This window comes from Grus americana, chromosome 1 (genome assembly GCF_028858705.1).
Source record: "Grus americana isolate bGruAme1 chromosome 1, bGruAme1.mat, whole genome shotgun sequence".
Taxonomy (NCBI): Eukaryota; Metazoa; Chordata; class Aves; order Gruiformes; family Gruidae; genus Grus; species Grus americana.
This window is the reverse complement of record NC_072852.1, coordinates 219,154,068-219,174,200: the sequence shown is the minus strand read 5'-3', so window position 1 is coordinate 219,174,200 and position 20,133 is coordinate 219,154,068. Positions and strand designations below refer to the sequence as shown.

Below are 20,133 nucleotides of genomic sequence, written 5' to 3'. Positions count from 1 at the left end.
TTGTCTTGCTGGAGATGGCAGCAATTACAAAATTAGAAGAAAGTGGGTGACAATCAAGTTGAAGATACCAATACCTTACATAAAAGCATTTAGTCCTAGAGACCATCAAGAATTAACACTTCTCTTCTGTTACTCAGGACGTGGAGGGACTTTAATAACCATGACACAAGCCCTGCAAGAAGCTAACGTGTCCCACGCTGGAGAAACCAAAGGATGGCGACTGCAGCTCGGAGCTGCTGCAAAATCCAGGCACAGCACAGCTCTCCAGCCTCAGGAGGGGCACACGTGGTTTTACGCTGTACACCACCTCCTCGCTGTCACAAGAAAAGCCAACCCTAAGCACCTTCGCTGCCCCAGCAAGCCCCGGCCCACCAACGCAGACCTTCTCCTAACGAGGTGGAGCTGGCAGGAGAGGAGAGGGCCAGCTACGCAGTCAGGGCTGCACACGTGTCACCGGAGGATGCCTGGATCGTGTCTGTCCCACGCTCTCTTTCAGTGCTTTAACCCGCCGGTGCCTCTTCGTTTCCCACAGAGCGCAGCCGCGAGCGGGCTGAAGAGAGGCATTTTTTAAAAAGATTGCTCAAACTTGGATCTTTTCCCTTAACGTGTTATTTAACTCAGTCACGTCTCACCAAGCCTGGCATAATTTCCAGTGAGTCAAAAGCAGCAGGTTACACGCAGATACTTTGAAATCCCGTGTTTTATCCTGGAGGACATTTGCACAGTCCATCTAGCAGTAGCCAGGAGGCACCGCACAGAACAAACTACTTACATCGCTTACGTGTGATTTAGTCTTCTTGAGCGTAGCGCTGCCTAAATCATTCACAAAGTTACAAAAACCGTGGACCCCAGGAAGGTCTATTTTTTTCCCCCCTCAAACACCAGCGGCACCGGGTGCTGCTCCCACCACAGGCACAACTCTGACCACAATCTGCAAGCATCTGGGATGTAGGAATGTGGAGGATAAGCGGGCAGGAAATCTGCCACAAGGTATTTGGAGTAGAGGAGTGCTCAAAACATTTGCAGGAACAACGTTTTTACGGAATGGAGGAAAAGGGAAGCGGTGCAGAACAGCAGCCAAGGACCAGCGGTTGAGATGAGCCATCATACACAGTGTCCAAAACACAAACCCTCTCGGTTCTGAAGGGAATCAATACAAACCGGAGTTACTTTGTGCGTCCGCATTCTCCTGTGAAGATTTCCAAGATCCCATTTTGATCGCTAAGAGCAACAATTTACAAAGCGAGGAATGCCCTCTGGGTCTGCGGCCCCGGCTGGGTCCGCGGCCTGGGGAGGATGACCTAGCGAGGAGAGGATGGGCATGGACAACCCAGCACAGGAGAGTCCCGTCCCAGAAACACGCTGCTGCTCCACCTCATACGCTGCACTCCAGTAGGAGCTTCCAAACCCTCCAGCATCGTTTTAGTGCTAAGAACCAGCTGGTGCAAAAGGAGGTCTTGGTTTAATATCTTAAAGTCAGATGAGTTTTAGGAGTGACTGGTTAATGTTATCTGTGGTCTACAGCTCACTGGGACGGTGATCGTGTTATACTCACACGGTGTGGGTCAGGTGGGTAAAACCAATACTCACCCTGTCACTGCATCCCTGCCGAAGGCCTCTAAAAACAACAGAGCGGTTAAGTCACCTCTGGCTTTCCAGGCTTCTTAACAAAGGCGAAGTGGAGGGGGAAGCGGGATGGGTAAGACCCTGCCTTCTCCCAAAGCCAGGAGCAGGGCGGGCACGAGGGCTCGGGGTTACAAGGGGAAGGCTATGCATCCTTATTTAATGGCTCGCAATATAAAATGACCAAATTTCTCTGTGTGTGAGTAGGGACGTCCCAATGTGTGTCCTGAAAGGGAGCTCCGTGACTCGTGGAGGGGCTGGATGACCAGTTAGGAGGAACGAAAGTTGGATCAGGAAAGCAAAGCTGGTGGCAGGCACCTGCGGGTGTCTGGGCTGTTGGTACTCCACGCAGGAAGGAAACGTGCTGTTTGCTGACTATGTGCACACTTCGGCTGCGCTGCCCCGTGGGTCCCTGACGGCCCAGGACACTTCCCTTGTCAGGAAACCCTCGATTCTTGTCTCATTTTCTTCCCCATCCTCCACGGTGGCACAGAAGAGCGGGCACAGCCAGGCTGGGAGGATACGCTGGTGTCTGATGTTTTGTCTGGCTCCTGCAAACCTGGCTCACACTGTTTGTTTAAACTGATCTATAAATTAAAGTCAGGTAAGAATTGTCCCTCAGGTGAATGGGAAGCAGCAACTGGAACTGTGGGTTTGGGCAAAGGGCAGTTTGGAGGTGAAATTCCCAGACACCGCGCTTTGCCCTCTGTCACTGCAGGCCGGTGCTGTGAGCAATGTCTTTTGATTTCCATTATTTCCTACAGCTTTTGTTATCGGGCTCAGAGTTTTTAGACGTAGGATTGGGAATGCTTTTTCTGACCTACAACAAATTATTTTATAAATGCTCTGTGTATCCTTCTGGACAAAATGCATTTCATTTTTGCCAGCAGCAGCAGCATTATACACAATATTCTGTCTAGGCTTACGTTACGATATGTAACTTGGGGACATATTTTCCTGCCAGTCTAAACTTAAAACTGATGTTTCTGAGAATTGCATACGAACTCTAATCTTGCTATACAGATTCTAATCTAGTGCTAAACTTCCTTGGAAGGAAGTTTCTTTCGTACACCAATCTAATCCACGAGAAAACATGGCAAGCACAACCAAGCTCATTCCAAATCTCTCCTAAACCCATGAACAGATAGAAAAGAAAAAAAAAAAAAAAAGGTTATGGTTTGGAGTGGGAGTTTTGGTGTGTGATGGCAGCACATCACTCTTGAGACAGCACCGGCGCGGTCCCTGCTGCCCAACGCACAAGCAGCACCATTATGCAGTACAGGGGACATGTAATACGGAGTCATGGGAGAAATTTGGATCTTTTCCTCCACAAAAGGGAGTGGAAAAGCAAAGACAGAAGAGCATTATAAGCAGAACATGACTGGATTTCTCAGAAGGATGAAGCAGAGCGAGGAACTGTTCTCGCTAGCACGTCTCCATCAACCCTTACCTGCTCCAGTTCTTGCTCAGCGTATTTCTGCCTGCTCAGCTCATTCTCTGTGCCCTCCCGCAGTTCTCGGAGCCGGTGTGCCTCCTGCTTGGCGATGCTGATCTCGTCTTGCAGTTTCTTCTCCAGATGCACCTTTTCCACTTCCACAGAGCGATGCTCCTCCTGAGCCTTCTGCAGCCTGCAACAGAGAGACCGAGAGCCCAATGCTGCACACGTCGGGCTCTCCGTACGGGTGGAGTCCGCAGTGCAAGGGCTGGCCAGCCACAGCCTACACCAACCCTGCTCTCATCTACTCTGTGTTTGTGTCAACAGAGATCTGCGTTCGGAAAGTCAAGGAGCAAGTTCACCGTGCCTGGGAAGAAATGAAATTGTCAACTCCAGAGTCTCAACTTTATTTCATTTATTAAATACTCAGTACTTATTTTCTTAATTTTCCAAGCCACATCAAGATTTCCTTTAATAAGCACCAAGCTAATTCAAATTTTCAGTGTTTTTACAAAAATGAAGACCTTTGCCTTTAATTAAAAAAAAAAAAAGCGGGGGGGGGGGAAGATCTGCCTGAGCAGGTACGAACACCCAGATGGGATGTCTCCGTGTTCCACTTTAAAAGCGTTCAAATTTAGACATGTCTTAATCTTGCCTGGAAGTGATTATTTTTCCTTGCGACAGGATTAAACCAGTAGGAATTACATACGGCAATAAAAAGTAATCACAGATGACTTGTACCCACTCAGGAAGGTTCAGGCATTCAGGCTGGAAAGCCTGGGCCCTCCGAGGGACCCACCAACCCAACCCAACCCAACCCTTGCACCAGGTCAGCAAAATCAAATCAGCACCAAGAGCGAACCCGGCCCACGCGGGACCTGAAAAGGGGCAGAAAGTCACTGGCTGTTGCCACCCATCAGGTTCTAGCGCCCGCGGTGCCTCTGGGAAATGCAGTCCCAAACCCACGTGTTTCTAGAGACATAGCGACTGTCAAGTATAAGGGAGGAAAGAAAAAAAAAAAGAATTGGCAAATATTTGGTTGAAATGAAAAGCTTCACTTCATAATGAAGGTTCTGAGAAATCATGTTGAACAAGTACAACCAATGGAAGAAGAGAGTATTAAGGGGCTTCTTGCAAGAACCAGCCTAATGATTCGAATGAAAAGAATCTTTTTTTTTTTTTTTTTTTAAACGGTGGCAACAATTAAACCCTGGACCAAATTTCTGAGGAACGTGGTACATCCACCTTTGGCTAACTTCAGCTCAAGATGTGAAGTGTTTCCAGGACATGTGCTTTAGCTGCTGGATTGAACACAACCAAGTGTTGTGGCTTACACTGTCAAGAACCAGCAGCATTCCAGTCCCTGCGGGGGCTCCAGGAAAGCTGGAGAGGGGCTGGTGACAAGGGCAGGGAGTGACAGGCCAAGGGGAATGGCCTGAAGCTGCAGGAGGGGAGATGGAGATGGGATGTGAGGCAGAAATCCTTCCCTGTGAGGGTGCTGAGGCCCTGGCACAGGGTGCCCAGAGAAGCTGTGGCTGCCCCTGGCTCCCTGGCAGTGTTGAAGGCCGGGTTGGATGGGGCTTTGGGCAAGCTGGGCTAGTGGAGGGGGTCCCTGCCCATGGCAGGGGTGGCACTGGAGGGGCTGGGAGGTCCCTGCCCACCCAAACCCGTCTGGGGTTCTGTGCATCAGTCTAACAGTCCCGCCTTTTCAACACGAACTTCTCTTTCCAAAGTCTGAGTTCTCACAGTCTGAGATAAACCAATAGACGCTGGACAAGCCCACACTGCACCAGCAGCAGAGGCGACGCTATTTTAACCCAGAACAAACTGAGGAAACTCCTGTTTTCTGCCACGAGAAGCAAAGCGCTGCTCCCCACCCAAACCAGCACCTTCTCCCTGCGTGCACCTCCTGCGCTGCCCAGGCAGCTTCTCTGTGGATCGGTGGGATCTCAGATAAGGTGCTGACCTACACTGAAGCTACCAGCACTGTTTGTGAGGTTGGCAAGGCATCAGCTTAACCAGCAAAACCAGTAGCAGCTTACAGCAGATAGATTCTCAGTGACCAAGTAAAACTATGCATAAATTGAAAAGAAAAAACAAACAGTCGTAAAGCCCCAAATGGAATCATCTTAGCCAGAAATAAGTATTTCAAGGTCATAAGACCTTCTCCCACTCTAGACCATCAACATCCAAACTGCAGAGCAAACCAAGGGAGCGACGCGTGGGACAGAGATGAGAGGGGACTCTGGGTGTGCTGTGCCTGGGCTGCAGGTGACACATAGCACATCTCAGGAGGACACTCCTGGGCTCCCCGGCGGCTCCCACTCATCCCGGACCAGGGGAGAAGCTGAACCTCAGTCTCTCCCTGCAGTGATGCCGGGGCGTCCACCTTCCAGCCTCGTCCCTAAGGCCAGCACCTGGTTGTGCTTTTGGCGATGGAGCACGGAGCGCAGCCTGTGCGCAGACTCGGGGCAGGGACCATCGCTACCACTCGCCGTCCCAGCCAAGGGCTCCTCTTCCTCAGGCTCCTCTCTCGGCATGCAGATGGCAATGTAAAACAGATGGGACGGGCTGGACTCTCACCAGCCGTGATGTTGGCTCTCTTCTTGGAAAAGGCTCATTTTCAATTTACAGCTCTGTTGAGAAACTCAAGTGTTTTTCTTTCCAATTTAAAGAGACTCTTGCCAAGACATTCCAAGTTTTTAGATAAACCCACGCTCTCTGCCCCGTGCATCAGTGCTAAAGCTCTTCCATACTAGGGCTGTAAGAATCCCAAACCACTAAAATATCTCTGTTTAAAGGAGAAATTCCCCTATACTATGACGCAGAAAAGGGAAGGAATTTTATCCTTAAGATAATTCTAAAAGGCACTCTAACATCGTATTCTCACTTACTACCATTTTCTCCCCTGACAGCAGAGCCTGTATTTTCTTACGCTGGTTACGGACAAGCCCACATTTTGTCTGTGCATTCCCATTCAGACACAGCTACACGGGTTTCACGTGCACTGAGCTCCAGGAGACCACAAAGCGCCTTCAGAGCTGCACTTGTAATGAGGGCAAGAAATCCAGGTCCATCTGGGGCTTCCCAGTTCAGGAGCAGATCTCCAATACAATCAGTAAATCTTCAATACAGATCTCCATACAATCTTCAATCATCGATAGGATGTGCTAAGACATGAACTTTTTTATCCTGATGGGTCATTTAATTGACTGGAAAGCATCACTGCTGAAGGATGTTCTCAAAAGGTATTTCGAAGATGAACAAAAAAAGGCTTTTTGCATCAATCTTCCCTTCCCAACTCTTCAAGAGCGCGTCAGAGCGGTTCATCAAATAACAGCCCAAGCAGCTGGCAGGCAACAGGAAAGGCACCACATGCCCTCCGAGGTCTGGTCAGCACTGAGTTTCAATGAGCCAGGAAACAAGGTTACTTCAGGCTCTAGAGACAACCTTCCAGAAATGAAGTTTCTGAGCAGAACTTCAGAACAAGTCCATGGGAACGTGCTGTTGGCAGGTTTTGCTGTATCTACAGTGGCAGAGGACCACAGCTGAATCTTGCTGGGCCTCAAGGATGAAGAAGCGAGTGCGTGTTCCCCCCTTCAGAGAAGAATTAGATCAATCCTCTGCCAAGAGGCCCCACGAGCACCAGGAATTCACCTCCCGCTTCAAGCTCCAGCTCAGTGCCCTCTGCAGAGGACGAGCCCTCCCAGCTGCACACCCTGCAGAAGCATCACAAGCTGCTCTGGCTTAAGACTCAAGCTATGCTTAGTATACGCGGTTTTGTGTTTCTTCCTATCCGGCTTTAGAGCATTAGTTGAACTTCCCAGGCACATCTACTTGTTTACGTGGCTCTGCCCTCAGCAGCAGATCCCAAGGTCATTCCCCACATGGCACATTCACGGCAGCCGGTGTTTGGACCTCTGGTGTGACCTGCTCTTCAGTGACACCCAGCAGAGACCTCCTGCCCAGGACGCAGCTCTGCTGCTCCAGGGGATGGACGTTGGGAAGGAATTCCCGTGTCCTTCTGGCTGTAGAAAAAAAATAAAATATCTTTTTCTCTGGGGTATGCCCAATCTGCAATGTAAAATTACACAAAGCTTTGTGAAACCAGCTGTGGATCGGAGCCAGCTCTGTGGTAGGCAGACAGGAAACGTACTTTATTCTATCTCCATGCCAAAAAGAAAGCAGGTCATGGATCTGCATCACTGCCAGGGGAACGCGCCCAGTTTGGCACTATCACCTTGGTACTCTCTCAAGTGTTTGCCCTCCACACGGACACCAACTGATGGGGTCACACTCGAAGAAGAAGGGCTTTCCAGCAATGCTCACACGTGGGACAATTCCCTGAAGGCCATCATGAGCATGTAGGCTGCAGTTTTGTAGGTATGTCAAACAGTTTCCCCAAGACGTGGCTGTTTGCAAAAGTCTCCAGGGCAGATTTACCTCCTCGGGATCCTGGCGTTGGTGTTTGCGGAGGTTGCTCATCACACCACCCATGAGCGGCCACAGCACGTGTACCAGGGCCGGGCTCTGCTTTCCGAGAAGCCACTGGGAACGTAGCTGTCAGCTTGTATGGCAGCCAAATTAAGGCTTATCCTCCAAAATTACCCTTAAAACTAATGAAAAACAGTTCCAGCCCAAGACTACCATGCATTTGTTAAATCTGCCCTTAAACATCTGATTGACAAAACCTCCACTGGCTTGTCACTGAGAGTCTTGAACACTCTTTTCTTTCCTAGAAGAATCCTGCATCTAGAGAGGACCTCTTCTCAGTGCGTTCTCTGATGAGTAGTTTTACTGGAACCATTGCAATCATTTCTGTGAGTAGAGGTCACATTCCTGAAGCTGCAGGATTTTGCCCAAGCGCCTAGAGTTCAACTACCCATATGTAATACTCTAAAATTTCTTTTTCTTTGTTCTTCCCAGACAACACTCCTGGATTTACGTATCACCATGCTGGCAGGGAAGCATGGACTTTAACGTATGTGGACAGCGGGATCGAGTGCACCCTCAGCAAGTTTGCTGACGACACCAAGCTGTGTGGTGCACTTGACACACTGGAGGGAAGGGATGCCATCCAGAGGGACCTGGACAGGCTGGAGAGGTGGGACCATGCGAACCATGTGAAGTTCAACAAGGCCAAGTGCAAGGTCCTGCACGTGGGTCAGGCCAGTCCCAAGCACAACTCCAGGCTGGGCGCAGAATGGATGGAGAGCAGCCCTGAGGAGAAGGACTTGGGGGTGTGGGGGGACGAGAAGCTCAACATGACCCAGCAATGTGCGCTGGCAGCCCAGAAAGCCACCCGTGTCCTGGGCTGCGTGTCCAGCAGCGTGACCAGCAGGTCGAGGGAGGGGATTCTGCCCCTCTGCTCCACTCTGGGGAGACCCCCCTGCAGTGCTGCGTCCAGCTCGGGGGTCCCCAGCACAAGAAGGACATGGAGCTGTTGGAGCGAGTCCAGAGGAGGCCACGGAGATGATGCGAGGGCTGGAGCACCTCTGCTCTGGAGACCTCAGGCTGAGAGAGTTGGGCTTGTTCAGCCTGGAGAAGAGAAGGCTGCGGGGAGACCTTAGAGCCCCTTCCAGTCCCCAAAGGGGCTCCAGGAAAGCTGGAGAGGGACTGGTGACAAGGGCAGGGAGTGACAGGCCAAGGGGAATGGCCTGAAGCTGCAGGAGGGGAGATGGAGATGGGATGTGAGGCAGAAATCCTTCCCTGTGAGGGTGCTGAGGCCCTGGCACAGGGTGCCCCGAGAAGCTGTGGCTGCCCCTGGCTCCCTGGCAGGGTTCAAGGCCAGGTTGGATGGGGCTTTGGGCAAGCTGGGCTAGTGGAGGGTGTCCCTGCCCATGGCAGGGGTGGCACTGGAGGGGCTGGGAGGTCCCTGCCCACCCAAACCCATCTGGGGTTCTGTGATTCTATTCTATGCAGCTCGAAGAACTGAAGAGGGGATGTGTGTTCTCCTGAATGCTTCCACTGTATCACCATGCTTTTGCCCTATCAAAAGCCCCAGTGAAACATCCTGATCAGCCTGGACGAGCAATTCCAAGTGAGCTGGATTACCTTACGCTCCTTTAAGAGGCTCTTCCTCCCCTCTAGGTACAGATTTACACTGTCGTTTCGGGGGGTGGGGATCCTGATATACTTTCAGTATGAGTCAGACTGGGAGCAGAAACCACTGTACATTTCAGTGCTCCCGTATAATTAAATGTGGTAAATAAATCGGAAGTACCTATGTGAAACAGGCACAGAAGGAGCACTCCCATCCGTTTTGCGCAGTTGGATGTTTTGCTCCTGAAAGCAGCTCTGAGCTGGGAGGAGAGCTCTCACGGGCCAACAGCAGCACAACTAAAGAGAGCCAAGTCATCCCAGAAATTCAGAAACTATTTTTTTGAATCAGTAGTGACCGTTAGAGCAGAACCGAAACTAAACAGACAAAACACAACACAAAAACAACGTGGAAAAGAAACAAAACTGCACGGGAGCACATACGGCCATGCTCGACTACGTGTCAGCGTGCACTGGAGCCACCTCAGAGCGGGAGATGCTGGTGTCGTACACTGTCACCTTGCTCGCGTGGCTTCAGTGCCACGTTTCAGGATTGTAGTGAGACGAGGGAGGTTTTACCACTCGCCTTCGTATGGCACACCGCAAGTACAAATAACTAGCACGTCACCACCAGAGAACAGGTCGAGTGAGCACGCACACATCGTTACACATAGCCTGGTAACTGAATTAATTCATGAGCCAGGCACCCATTCGAGCTGTAAAGATGGGCTGGCAGGTTTGCTGCGGTCGCTCAGGGACGTGCTGACTCTGGCACGCAGCTCCAGGTGACTGCTGCACAGAAGCATGACAGCTAAAAAGAAAATCTTTCCTGAAATCTAAATGAAGAATAATCTTGCAGGAAAGACTGACAGTTGAGTGCTCCAAGCGGGCGGACGCAGAAGACCTACCTTTCTTGAAGATCATGGAGAGACTGTTCAGCTCTGTGGAGTCCCTCCAGGTCTTTCATCATCTTCTTCATGTGCTCCTTTGAATAGCGATTCTGGATGTAGGCAAACCAGCAGCCACCCACTCCGATGACGATGGACACCACCAGCATGAAGTCCTTCAGGTGGTTGTGTCGAGTTACTGGAAGAGAAGCAGGGATACTGCTGAATTCCAAAGAATGCGACGATTAACGCCGCAATGCTTCGCCGCACCAGAGCTGGACATGAGAACTTACGGCAGCGTTAGAAGGAATTGTGGCTTGGGTTTCGCAAAGGGAAAAGATGAGCTACATCAATATTTAAGGGAAAAAAAGAGAACTTTGACAACATTTATTCAATTATAATGAGGAAGCAAAACAAAAAAAGAGGAAGATGAAACTCAAATTCTTATAGATCTAATTTGCCTGGCAATACAGGACACAGGAGAGCCTCCACAGAGGAACCCCCAGAACAGCGGTGCTCTTTTAGGACAATACAGATAGCATTGAGTACAGAGATGGAAGAGCTAAGAATAACTTTGATGACTGTGTTCATAGAGATGGGGCGGATCAAGTATCAAATTGACAAGTTGCAAAACTTTCATCAGAATTACAACTCAATTGGAGATCCACTTTTTCACCAGTTAGTAAAACAGTTACTTAAAAGAAAGCACGGATGCGTGAGAGAATGAAAGTAACTAAGTGGGGGTTGTGCTGAACAAAACCCAAAACCACGTGTCAAGCAGGACGTGCTGCTGTTCACTATTTAGCAAAACCTCAAACAAGTATGTACAAAGCAAGGTAGAGGAAAGAGCAGCTTAGCCAAGCTAGCTGCAACTGAACATCAGTACCCACTGCTTTTGAACGGAAGAGGGGAGATCCAGACTAGATACAAGAAACGTTTCACCCTGAGGGTGCTGAGGCCCTGGCACAGGGTGCCCAGAGAAGCTGTGGCTGCCCCTGGCTCCCTGGCAGGGTTCAAGGCCAGGTTGGATGGGGCTTTGGGCAAGCTGGGCTAGTGGAGGGTGTCCCTGCCCATGGCAGGGGTGGCACTGGGTGGGCTGGGAGGTCCCTGCCCACCCAAACCAGGCTGGGGCCCCGTGCGTTGCAAACGCCCCCAGGCACAACCCTCCGCTTGCCCTTCACGCAGTACTGATGTCTTTTTGCTGCCATCCGACAGGTTTTATCCGAGGCACGCCAACTTCTCTCAAGGTCTATGCGCACCAGAAGGAAGGACACAATTCCCAGCAGCACGGGGCACACTCAGCAGCTCCCTACAACATTTACGCCACCGGCGACCCAACACCGCTTCCCAGCAGAGGCTCCTCTAAAACACACTCTGCAGTCCTAGCAGCTTTTACACCAGGCTTCACGTGAACGTGTGAAGGGAAGCGTGAGCAAGCGAAGGGCTTACCCGAGAACAAACGCTGTGCAGCTCCAGCAGCTCCCGGCCATCCCACCTGAAGCGACAGGCACAAGCAGAAAACCTCTTTGCTTCCCCTGAAGCAGGAGCAGGGGTTTGTTAAACAAACGTACGTACGCACGCACACAACCTGCTGCTCCCCTCGCCGCTGGCCCGAAGAGCGCAGAGTGGCAGCCAGGTCACCTCCGCACTCCGGGGCGAGGGCAGGCAGAGCTGCGGCCACCGAAGGGCTCGCTCTCAGAGGAACCGCAGGCTCCGTGGGGTAACGCAATCTCATGGTTACTCTAAAAGGAGCCAGAAATGCCAGTTTCCCCAAATTGATGCAACATCCCTCCCTCTGCCCTGCACCTGGTCTGGGGGACACCTCAACTCAGCGTGCAGGAGATGGGCTGCGCCCAAAGCAGCGCCCATTTTCACAAGGAAAACACTTCACCGAGGCAAGTCCTCGCTGCTGGATCCTCGCAGCAATACCTGCCTGCCTGCGGGGTGACCCAGCAAGCAGGACTCCCCAAAATGAGCTTCCCTCACAGCACGGAGGGGTGGCCCGGCACCGGGAAGTCACAGCGGCGAGGGGAGTTTGAAGGGGATGGGAATTGCACCCTGTCGTTTTCCAGAACGAGCGGGTGTGGAAAAGCCAGCGCCCAGACGTTTTCAAGATGACCAAAGAAGTTCACTGCGAGTAGCTGTCCTTCATCTCGGAATTTTAAAATACTTTAAGACAAGCGAAGCTCCATAACCCACCACAGGCAAACCAACACTGGATGCATTTTGCAGGGGAGTGAACTGAAGCGCAGAAGCGGGTCGGTCCTGCGCAGGGCATGGACCTCTCCCCCTCCATGTGCGGGCAGCCGGTGGCTTTGGCGCAGGGCTGGAAGCAGCTTTACCTGCAGAGGAAGCTATCGCTGACCCTGGAGGCAGCGGCCAGCATGGCCGTGCTCCGTTTCCAGCTCTTTCGTGCTCTCCGTGATTCACAGGCATGCGGTTTGCGTTTGAAGGTGGCCAGACAGAGCCCACACCGGCTGGGCAGACGCTGGGACAGCGGGACAGAACCAGCCCCGGCATTGCAGAGCCGAGGAAGAGCCCGAGTGCCGCCTCTGCTCAGGTCCCGTCCTTTCCGTGCTCCGCAGATGAGCTTCCAAAAACACATTCAGCACAAAATCTGCCTGGGCTGCAAGTTTCCCAACACCTTTTGTTTCGGGACTGAACATTTGTGCAAAGCAGCGCTACGCTGCGCTGGCCAGACCATTTCCCTCGCGTCCCTGAGAAACCGGCTCCTTCGTCTTAGCAAAACCCTTCAGCTCTCTGTTTCGTTGTGACGACGCGGTGACTGCTATCTCCGAATCGAGAAGGAACAAGATGACCGCGGTGCTCTCACTGCAAGGAGTTTCTCCAAAAAGCCTTTCCATCTTATTTGAAGTTTTAGACTTTTAAAAACTTACTGATTACACCAAATTTGAAATGGATCTCTACCAACAAAATTTTGACGTAATTTTAACAAGCATTACTTCCTGCTCAGCATTATAACGTAGATCAAAGAGCACCCCAGGGCCTCAAATTCATATAATTAAACAAGTTTTGGGGTTTTTTTTTGAGGGGAAAAAAAAAATCCTTTCATCAGAATGACATGCACGAAGCAAATTCAGGGCTTTCGCTTCCCTTCCTTTTCCTTTTTGCAAGTGTTCCAAGGCTTTTCCAACATACCAATACCCGCTTTTCGGCTCGCTTAGGTCTAAGCATCAGCTTTGCACAACATGAGAGGGAATTGCCCGACTGGCCTTTTCAATTTGAAACTTGCATTTCTCACAGCGGAGGCTCTGGAAGACGCGTCTGAAGTCTCTTACTGGGCATACGGAACTATGGTAAAATCCCCAGCAGGCAGAAAGAAGTAGAAAGAATTACGCGGAGGTGCGGTGGTTCTGTCAATGAAAGGATTAAGGGATGACCAGTCCATTCCCCAACAATAAATTAATACATTCGTTTCTAACTCGGATACGCACGCTGCTCCACCCAGCACTCGCGTTCTCTCCACGTTGTGAGAAACCCCAGGATGTGAAACACAAAGGGAGCACGGAACAGCGTAAGAATCCGCTCGCTTTTCCCCAGGAAACTCAAGAACCAGGTAAAGTACAAGAGGAACAGACTTCACCTTATAAGAGGAGGTCTAAAGACAGTCCTCAGGCTGTAGGGAAATAATTGGTGTCACGTCTCATCACAAACCTCTAATAAAAAGCGAAAAAAAATATTTACTTCCATCATTTAGAGGGATGGGGACTTTCACAGCTGAGGCAGGAACGACAGTTATTATACCCCCTAATCCCTTTATGCCCTAGCGAAATCACACAAGAAACTTGCTTTAACTCGCCCCCAAATCACTCCCCGTGAATCTCTAGTTCAGGTCAAGACATGAGTTGCAGAAACTAAAGGTTACGAACAAGAAAAAAAATATTGAAGCTATGCGAAACATTATGAAGCGATGATGAAAAAGTGGGAAAGGAGGATGTTGGTGTGTTTTAACTGGGAGAAAGAGACAGCTGGATTTGATACAACGTGGTATTTGGGGAAGGGGGGCTGGAAATCGTATCACAGAACCCCAGACGGGTTTGGGTGGGAAGGGACCTCCCAGACCATCCAGTGCCACCCCTGCCATGGGCAGGGACACCCTCCACTAGCCCAGCTTGCCCAAAGCCCCATCCAACCTGGCCTTGAACCCTGCCAGGGAGCCAGGGGCAGCCACAGCTTCTGGGGGCAACCTGTGCCAGGGCCTCAGCACCCTCACAGGGAAGGATTTCTGCCTCACATCTCATCTCCATCTCCCCTCCTGCAGCTTCAGGCCATTCATGCATCTCCAACAAATGGTATACTTGGGATTTCCTAGCACGGCAGCAGGGACTGTAAGAACATCTCCGTCGGGCACAGAAGATGGGTTAGATCAACATTTTCAGATACTGAAGCTGTTACGTAGCTGACACAGGGATTCCTTACCAGTTCAGTTCCAAGCCACAGACAATATTCCGGTACTGTCAAGAATAATACAAATACAAACATACACACACACACAAAAAAAAAAGATTTGGCCAAAAAGAATGATTCCTAGTCAAAGGCTTTAGGTGAAGCATCACGTAAAGGCACGTGCAGCCTCAGCCTAAGGAATATACTGCCCTGCGCCTCCTGGGCAGACGTGACCTGGAGAAGACACAGACCTGCAAAATGCAGCACAGCAAAGCAGAGGTCACACTAAGCCGTATCAAAGAATTAGAGATCGAAGAACAGATGTGTTGTAATAGTAAAGGGCATTAAACCTGCAATTAGGAAAAAGTCTTGTATTAGATCTTGGGTTTCTCATTTATTTATTTTTAAGCAAAGAAGAGCTGACACGTGCCATAACTGGGAAAGGATGAAGCTTTTAAAGGTCGGATCCCCCCCCAGCAGCAGATGACGGATGCGTATGCTCCGACTCTTCTGACTGCACATACGGGGTACATCGCACAGAGCTCATCTTCATCGTGTGCCAGACTCCATCCCGTGACTCTTCCTGGCCACAGCCCACCTTTGCTCTCTCTGTAGCTCTCACTCCGCTGCGAGTGAAATCAGTCTGGAAGCGCGTTAGTGAACGGGGCCGCCCTCGCTAGCAGAGAGAAGATTTCTGGAGGGACTCAAGTGGGCTGTGCCGCCTGGGTAGGCATTGCTCTGCTTGACCAAGTGCCAGAAACGAGGAACATGCATAAGGCAACCCAAGAAACAGGCAAAGCAGCACAGCATCCCAGCTTACAGAAATACACTGGTGTGATACCATGGGCATTCTGCGTGCAGAAACCCGAGATCTTCTGGAGCAGACAGACTGCCTGGGGGAAAACCCACGATCGGGGGACACATCTCCAGTGAGGTCCAGTGCTTTCTGTAGCTGCATTGAGGCAGAAGGTGGGAGGCTGCGCCCGAGAGGCCAGCGCGGTACCCGAGGTGTGCAGAGCTCTCGGGGGGCACAGGCAGGGAGGGACCGGAGCCACCCAGCGCGTTCACCCCGAGAGCATCACGGCTGCCGAGTCTGGGTGTAAAGAGGCCTCCCCGCTACGTCTGGGAAACGTCTTCCAGTTAACACACGCTGGACAGAGATGATGCAGCACATCTTCCTGTGCTTTCAGTACGAGGCGTGGCCATGAAAAGAGACGCCACTCGGGAGAAACGGGAGAAAGCCCAGGGACCCCTCGGTGCCGCAGGCTGGCCAGTTCAATGACATCCCACTTCACCGGCTGCCACGGATTTTCCACCGGAGCCTCCAGCTGAAGCAGACAGGCCTCCAGCGCGTTCACCTGCACAAGCCTCCCGCTATCCTCCCTCCACCCACGTTCTTCTCCCTGGGCATGGACTGATAAATGAATGCGCTCACATTCCTACCTGCAAACCGGCGCTCGCAAGCAGGTGTGTTGCATGTGAAATGTAAAGTACTCCTGAATTTCCCGCGAAGGCAATTTAAGCTACTGCTCAATCCTGCCTCTGCAACAGGCTCAGGGGGTGAAGGCAGCTGGTCGCCCCAGCTCAGCTCTAGCAGCAGCAGGAAAAACTTATACAACTACAGTACTCGCATCGCTTCGGTCATCTCTCCCCAACCTCACCTCGCTTTGCTCCATTTTGTTCTTCCTGACCAAGTTTTTAGGCTGCATTAGGCGTCCGACTGATGATGATCAGCACGTCATCTTAAGGCTGGACCAAGTGCAACTGGTGCAAAGCAGCAGCAGGTCACTGCTGGCCCAGTACGGAACCTGCTGCTGTTCTCCAGGAGCGGGGCAGGAGCAGCCGGGGCAGGAGCAGCCGGGGAACCCCCCTCAGTTTAACCTGCGGTTCTCAAAGCTAAGGAATAATCACCTCCCATTTCCCAGAAACAGATGAATAGGGTTTCAGCAGAAATTGGTTAAATAAAACTCATGTCTTAGCAATACTGCTACAGCTTACGTAGCGGTGTGTGATTTTTAAATACGTGTGACATTTACCTCTGGAATTTTATAGAGTGAACATAATCTACTGCTGAGAAACAAGCAATGCCGTCTGTCACTTGAAGAGGTTAATCAATAAGCAGCGATACATCTCAGCTACTGCTCTTCCCAGCCCACCAGCACTTGATTGCTGTATTAATAGCTTTAATGTAAACACACAATGCAAACATGTAATCCCAGCTTGGGGAGGAAATCCTGCATGCAGTGCGGGGGACGGAATGGCTGTTTGCACTGCTGAAACACAAATACTGCATCAATCCCTTCGATGCACAAACATAAAGAGGAGAAACGGCATCCTTGTTCAAGATAAGCTCTCCTGCAAACTCAGACCCCAGTCAGACACCGGTGCCAGCCAGCTTTTCCAGCAGCTACATTTTTTCCAGAAACAGATGAAATAGCTCAGCACCATCTCGTAACCCAACCCCAACAGTTTCGCAGGCTAAATTCCAGGTAGCACCTCTCCCCTCCGTGGCTGATCGTTCCAGTCTCAGCCCTTTCTGGGAACACTTTTGCCGTGACTTGGCAGCGTTTTCCCAGCAGAGACAGGTTCTGCAGCCAGCCCGGACGCGCAGCAGCCCAGGCCAGGAGCTCCGCGCCCCGCAGCAAGCGGGAAGGCAGCTGAGAGCCGGGACCAGCAGCGTCCTCCCTCCCACAGCACCCCGAGCCCAGCAGCACCCCGGAAACCCACCCCCCTGCCCACCCAGCCTGGAGCCGAACCGGCAAAGGTGGTACTGGGGGGCACCGCTGGACAGACAGAATATACGTGGGGACAGGGAGGTCCCCTGAGTGAGGATGACCAAAGGGGTGGCAGATGGTGGGGGTGGCTCACCAGGGTCACTGATTGCGATAGGATGAGGGGTAATGGTTTTATGCTGCAGGAGGGGAGATGGAGATGGGATGTGAGGCAGAAATCCTTCCCTGTGAGGGTGCTGAGGCCCTGGCACAGGGTGCCCCGAGAAGCTGTGGCTGCCCCTGGCTCCCTGGCAGTGTTCAAGGCCAGGTTGGATGGGGCTTTGGGCAAGCTGGGCTAGTGGAGGGTGTCCCTGCCCATGGCAGGGGTGGCACTGGGTGGGCTGGGAGGTCCCTGCCCACCCAAACCCGTCTGGGGTTCTGTGATCACAGCTGAAATACAAGTGTCACATCAGCAGAGCTGGGGTCAAGGGGGGAGGGCACCTGGGGACAGGCTGCTCACTTGGGAGGTGAGGGAAAGCAAGCCCTGGATGGGGGGGCTGCCCGGCAGCCCTGCACGGAGGAGGGACGGTGCTGCTCCTCCCCTGAGCGTGGCAGGGGGGCTCTCCCCACGGCGGGAGGGGGACAGGACCTTGCTCCAAACGTTCAGCAGACATCCAAGCACCATTTCCCCTTCGCGAACACCACCACGTGATCCACCATCGAACGTGCCACAGAAGAGTTCAATCATTCTTTGAAAACATTCACTTGTAAATTCAACACTAAAGAAATAAACAAGATTAATGCCGGCCCCGCTTCCCATTCCGGATGGATTATCACAACATCCTCTTCCTAAGGAGCAGAGCTGGCAAGTTGCTGCAGATACGTAATTTTGAATCCCTTCTATTTCATGCTTTGAGAAGGCTGCTAGGCTGACTTGTTCAGATGGTTTGCTTTCCACCCGCCCACAGCTATCACAGCTTGTCTCCCCTTTACTGTTTCTTCCACCGCTGCCATTACCTGCTTTGCCCAGCTCGCTGCCGGCGCAGCCGCCTCCCCAGCCACTCCGCGTAACGCCCGAAGCAAAGGCGAGTGTAGGTGTTGCACAGGGAAATACCTGCCAGCCCCACCTCAAGCTGATTCACCTCCTGCTCCCATCCCCAGTGCCAACCGTTCTCAGCTTCAGCTCCGCCACGCAAGCACTTGACAAACATCCTTCCTCTTCAGCAGCTTTCACTCAAGGCAAATGGAGAAGGAAACTAAGGAAAACTCAGCTTGGATGCAAATGTCACCATTCTGCTTCCTAGAAATTTGCTTTGTAAGATACGGGTTGACCAGAAGAGTTCGAATCTTCATTCCTGGGAAGAAGCGTACGGCTAACAAAGGCTAAATTCAGCCAAGCTGGCTTTTCTCTGCAGTTCTCCGAAGAGAAGCAAAGGGCTCCCCAGACCACAGGAGGAATTTGGCTGCTTTGAGCAAGGAACTCGCCTCTTGCCAGCGGCAGCGCTCCCACCGCTAACGTCCACCTTGGTCGCTGCCTCTACGCAAGTGATCCGAAGAACGGTAAATAAAAATCCAGTTGATCTGAAAAACTTAGCTATTCTCCCCACTGTTCGCATGCTTTCCTACGCCGTGAAAGCTCTCGGGATATTGCAGGTTCAACCCGCAGTGCCGAGCACGTCACCTCGCAGGGCGGACAGGCTGCAGATGAAGAGAGCCCTGCGCTTTCCAAATGGCCTTTGGGAAGATAAAGAGGGGAAAAAAGGGCAAAAGGAAAATGTACAGCTGATAACAGCTGTTACAGTTCAAACTAAAATTCACAAAAAACACTATTTGCCACAAACTACTGATTATTTTCCCCAAACGCGTATCTCAGTACTATTAACCGACTCAAAACCGAACAGCACGAAGCAGGCTGGTCAGCACGGCAGCGGGGCTTCCCCGGGAGGCATTTCACACCAACTGCTTTGCTCTGCACAATGCCCCCCCGCACGCCGGGCCACCCCAAAACAAACCAACCCACCAACCCCATATTCCTGAATTTGCTAACAAAAGTGCCTGGAATTTGGCAAACAAGTTGTTATCGTTTCAAAACAGCTTAAATTGTGTTTTACTGAAAACCTCAGAGGGGTCCTGCCCATCTGCTGGGAGAGGGACTGAACACGTGGAGCGAGGCGACCGCTCACACGCCGAGGAGTGTGCAAGGACGGCCGTTATCTTTGTACCAGCCGTTTCACACATTAACGCTGCTGTGACACAACCATTTAAAGCGGGATGCAACGTGTCTCCCGGGCTCAGCTAATATCTCTTATTTCCTTCCAAGCGCCAACACAACCGAAAGGATTCATTCAAATCCCAGTTACCGAGCCTGCCGCACAGACGAGGTCATAGCGGAGCGATGCACCTACAGTCACGAGCGTGAGCCTGGCCCACGCACTGCACGATATCGCCAAACCCAAAGATCACCTTCCCAACCCTCCGTGCGTGCCGCGCGCCACCGGTACAGCTCCACCAGGCACCCGTGGTGCAGGAGGCACACCTGGTTTGATCTCCGCGGCGTACGCCACTGCCACGCACAACCGTGAGCGTCAGACAGGCACTGGAAGGTACCAGTCTATAAAAAGAGAGACACGGGAAGTCCGTAAATCAGGGTACATCACGCAGGAGTTGTCAGCACGAGGAAGCTGACGAACTGTTGCTTCTGCGCTCAGGAGCCGGCGAGAGTAACTGCTGCAGGACGAGTCGTCTTTTCCAAGGCAGAACAGCGGGAAAGACTGCAAGTAACGACAGGAGAGGTGTTCTGGCTTAAAACACCTTTTCCTGGGATAGTTCTTGTCAAGCACAGGCCACCCAAGAGCAGCTACGGCAGGCTGCCCTGCCCCGCAGCAGCGATCCTCGCCAGCCCCAGGCTCCCCGCACGGCGCGGGTCAGAACAACCGGGGGACGTTCAGCTCTCCGACCGCTGCTGCCATCACTGCCCATAGACCTACGTCAAGCAGAGAATGACGGCGTTTTTCATGTGTAACGTCCGTCC

The 20,133-nt window shown here is 51.8% G+C and overlaps 1 protein-coding gene across 11 annotated transcripts in view; it reads right to left on the bottom strand.

Moving 5' to 3' along the window:
* STIM1 (stromal interaction molecule 1) overlaps window positions 1–20,133 on the bottom strand; it is a 97,153-nt gene that overhangs the window by 19,133 nt on the left and 57,887 nt on the right. For all 11 annotated transcript variants that reach the window (XM_054832202.1, XM_054832219.1, XM_054832211.1 and 8 more), the window contains 2 exons: window positions 10,006–10,183; window positions 3,074–3,251 (listed from right to left, as the gene is read on the bottom strand). In XM_054832202.1, coding sequence (XP_054688177.1) covers window positions 3,074–3,251; window positions 10,006–10,183 — 356 coding nt within the window. The remainder of the gene's footprint in view (window positions 1–3,073; window positions 3,252–10,005; window positions 10,184–20,133) is intronic.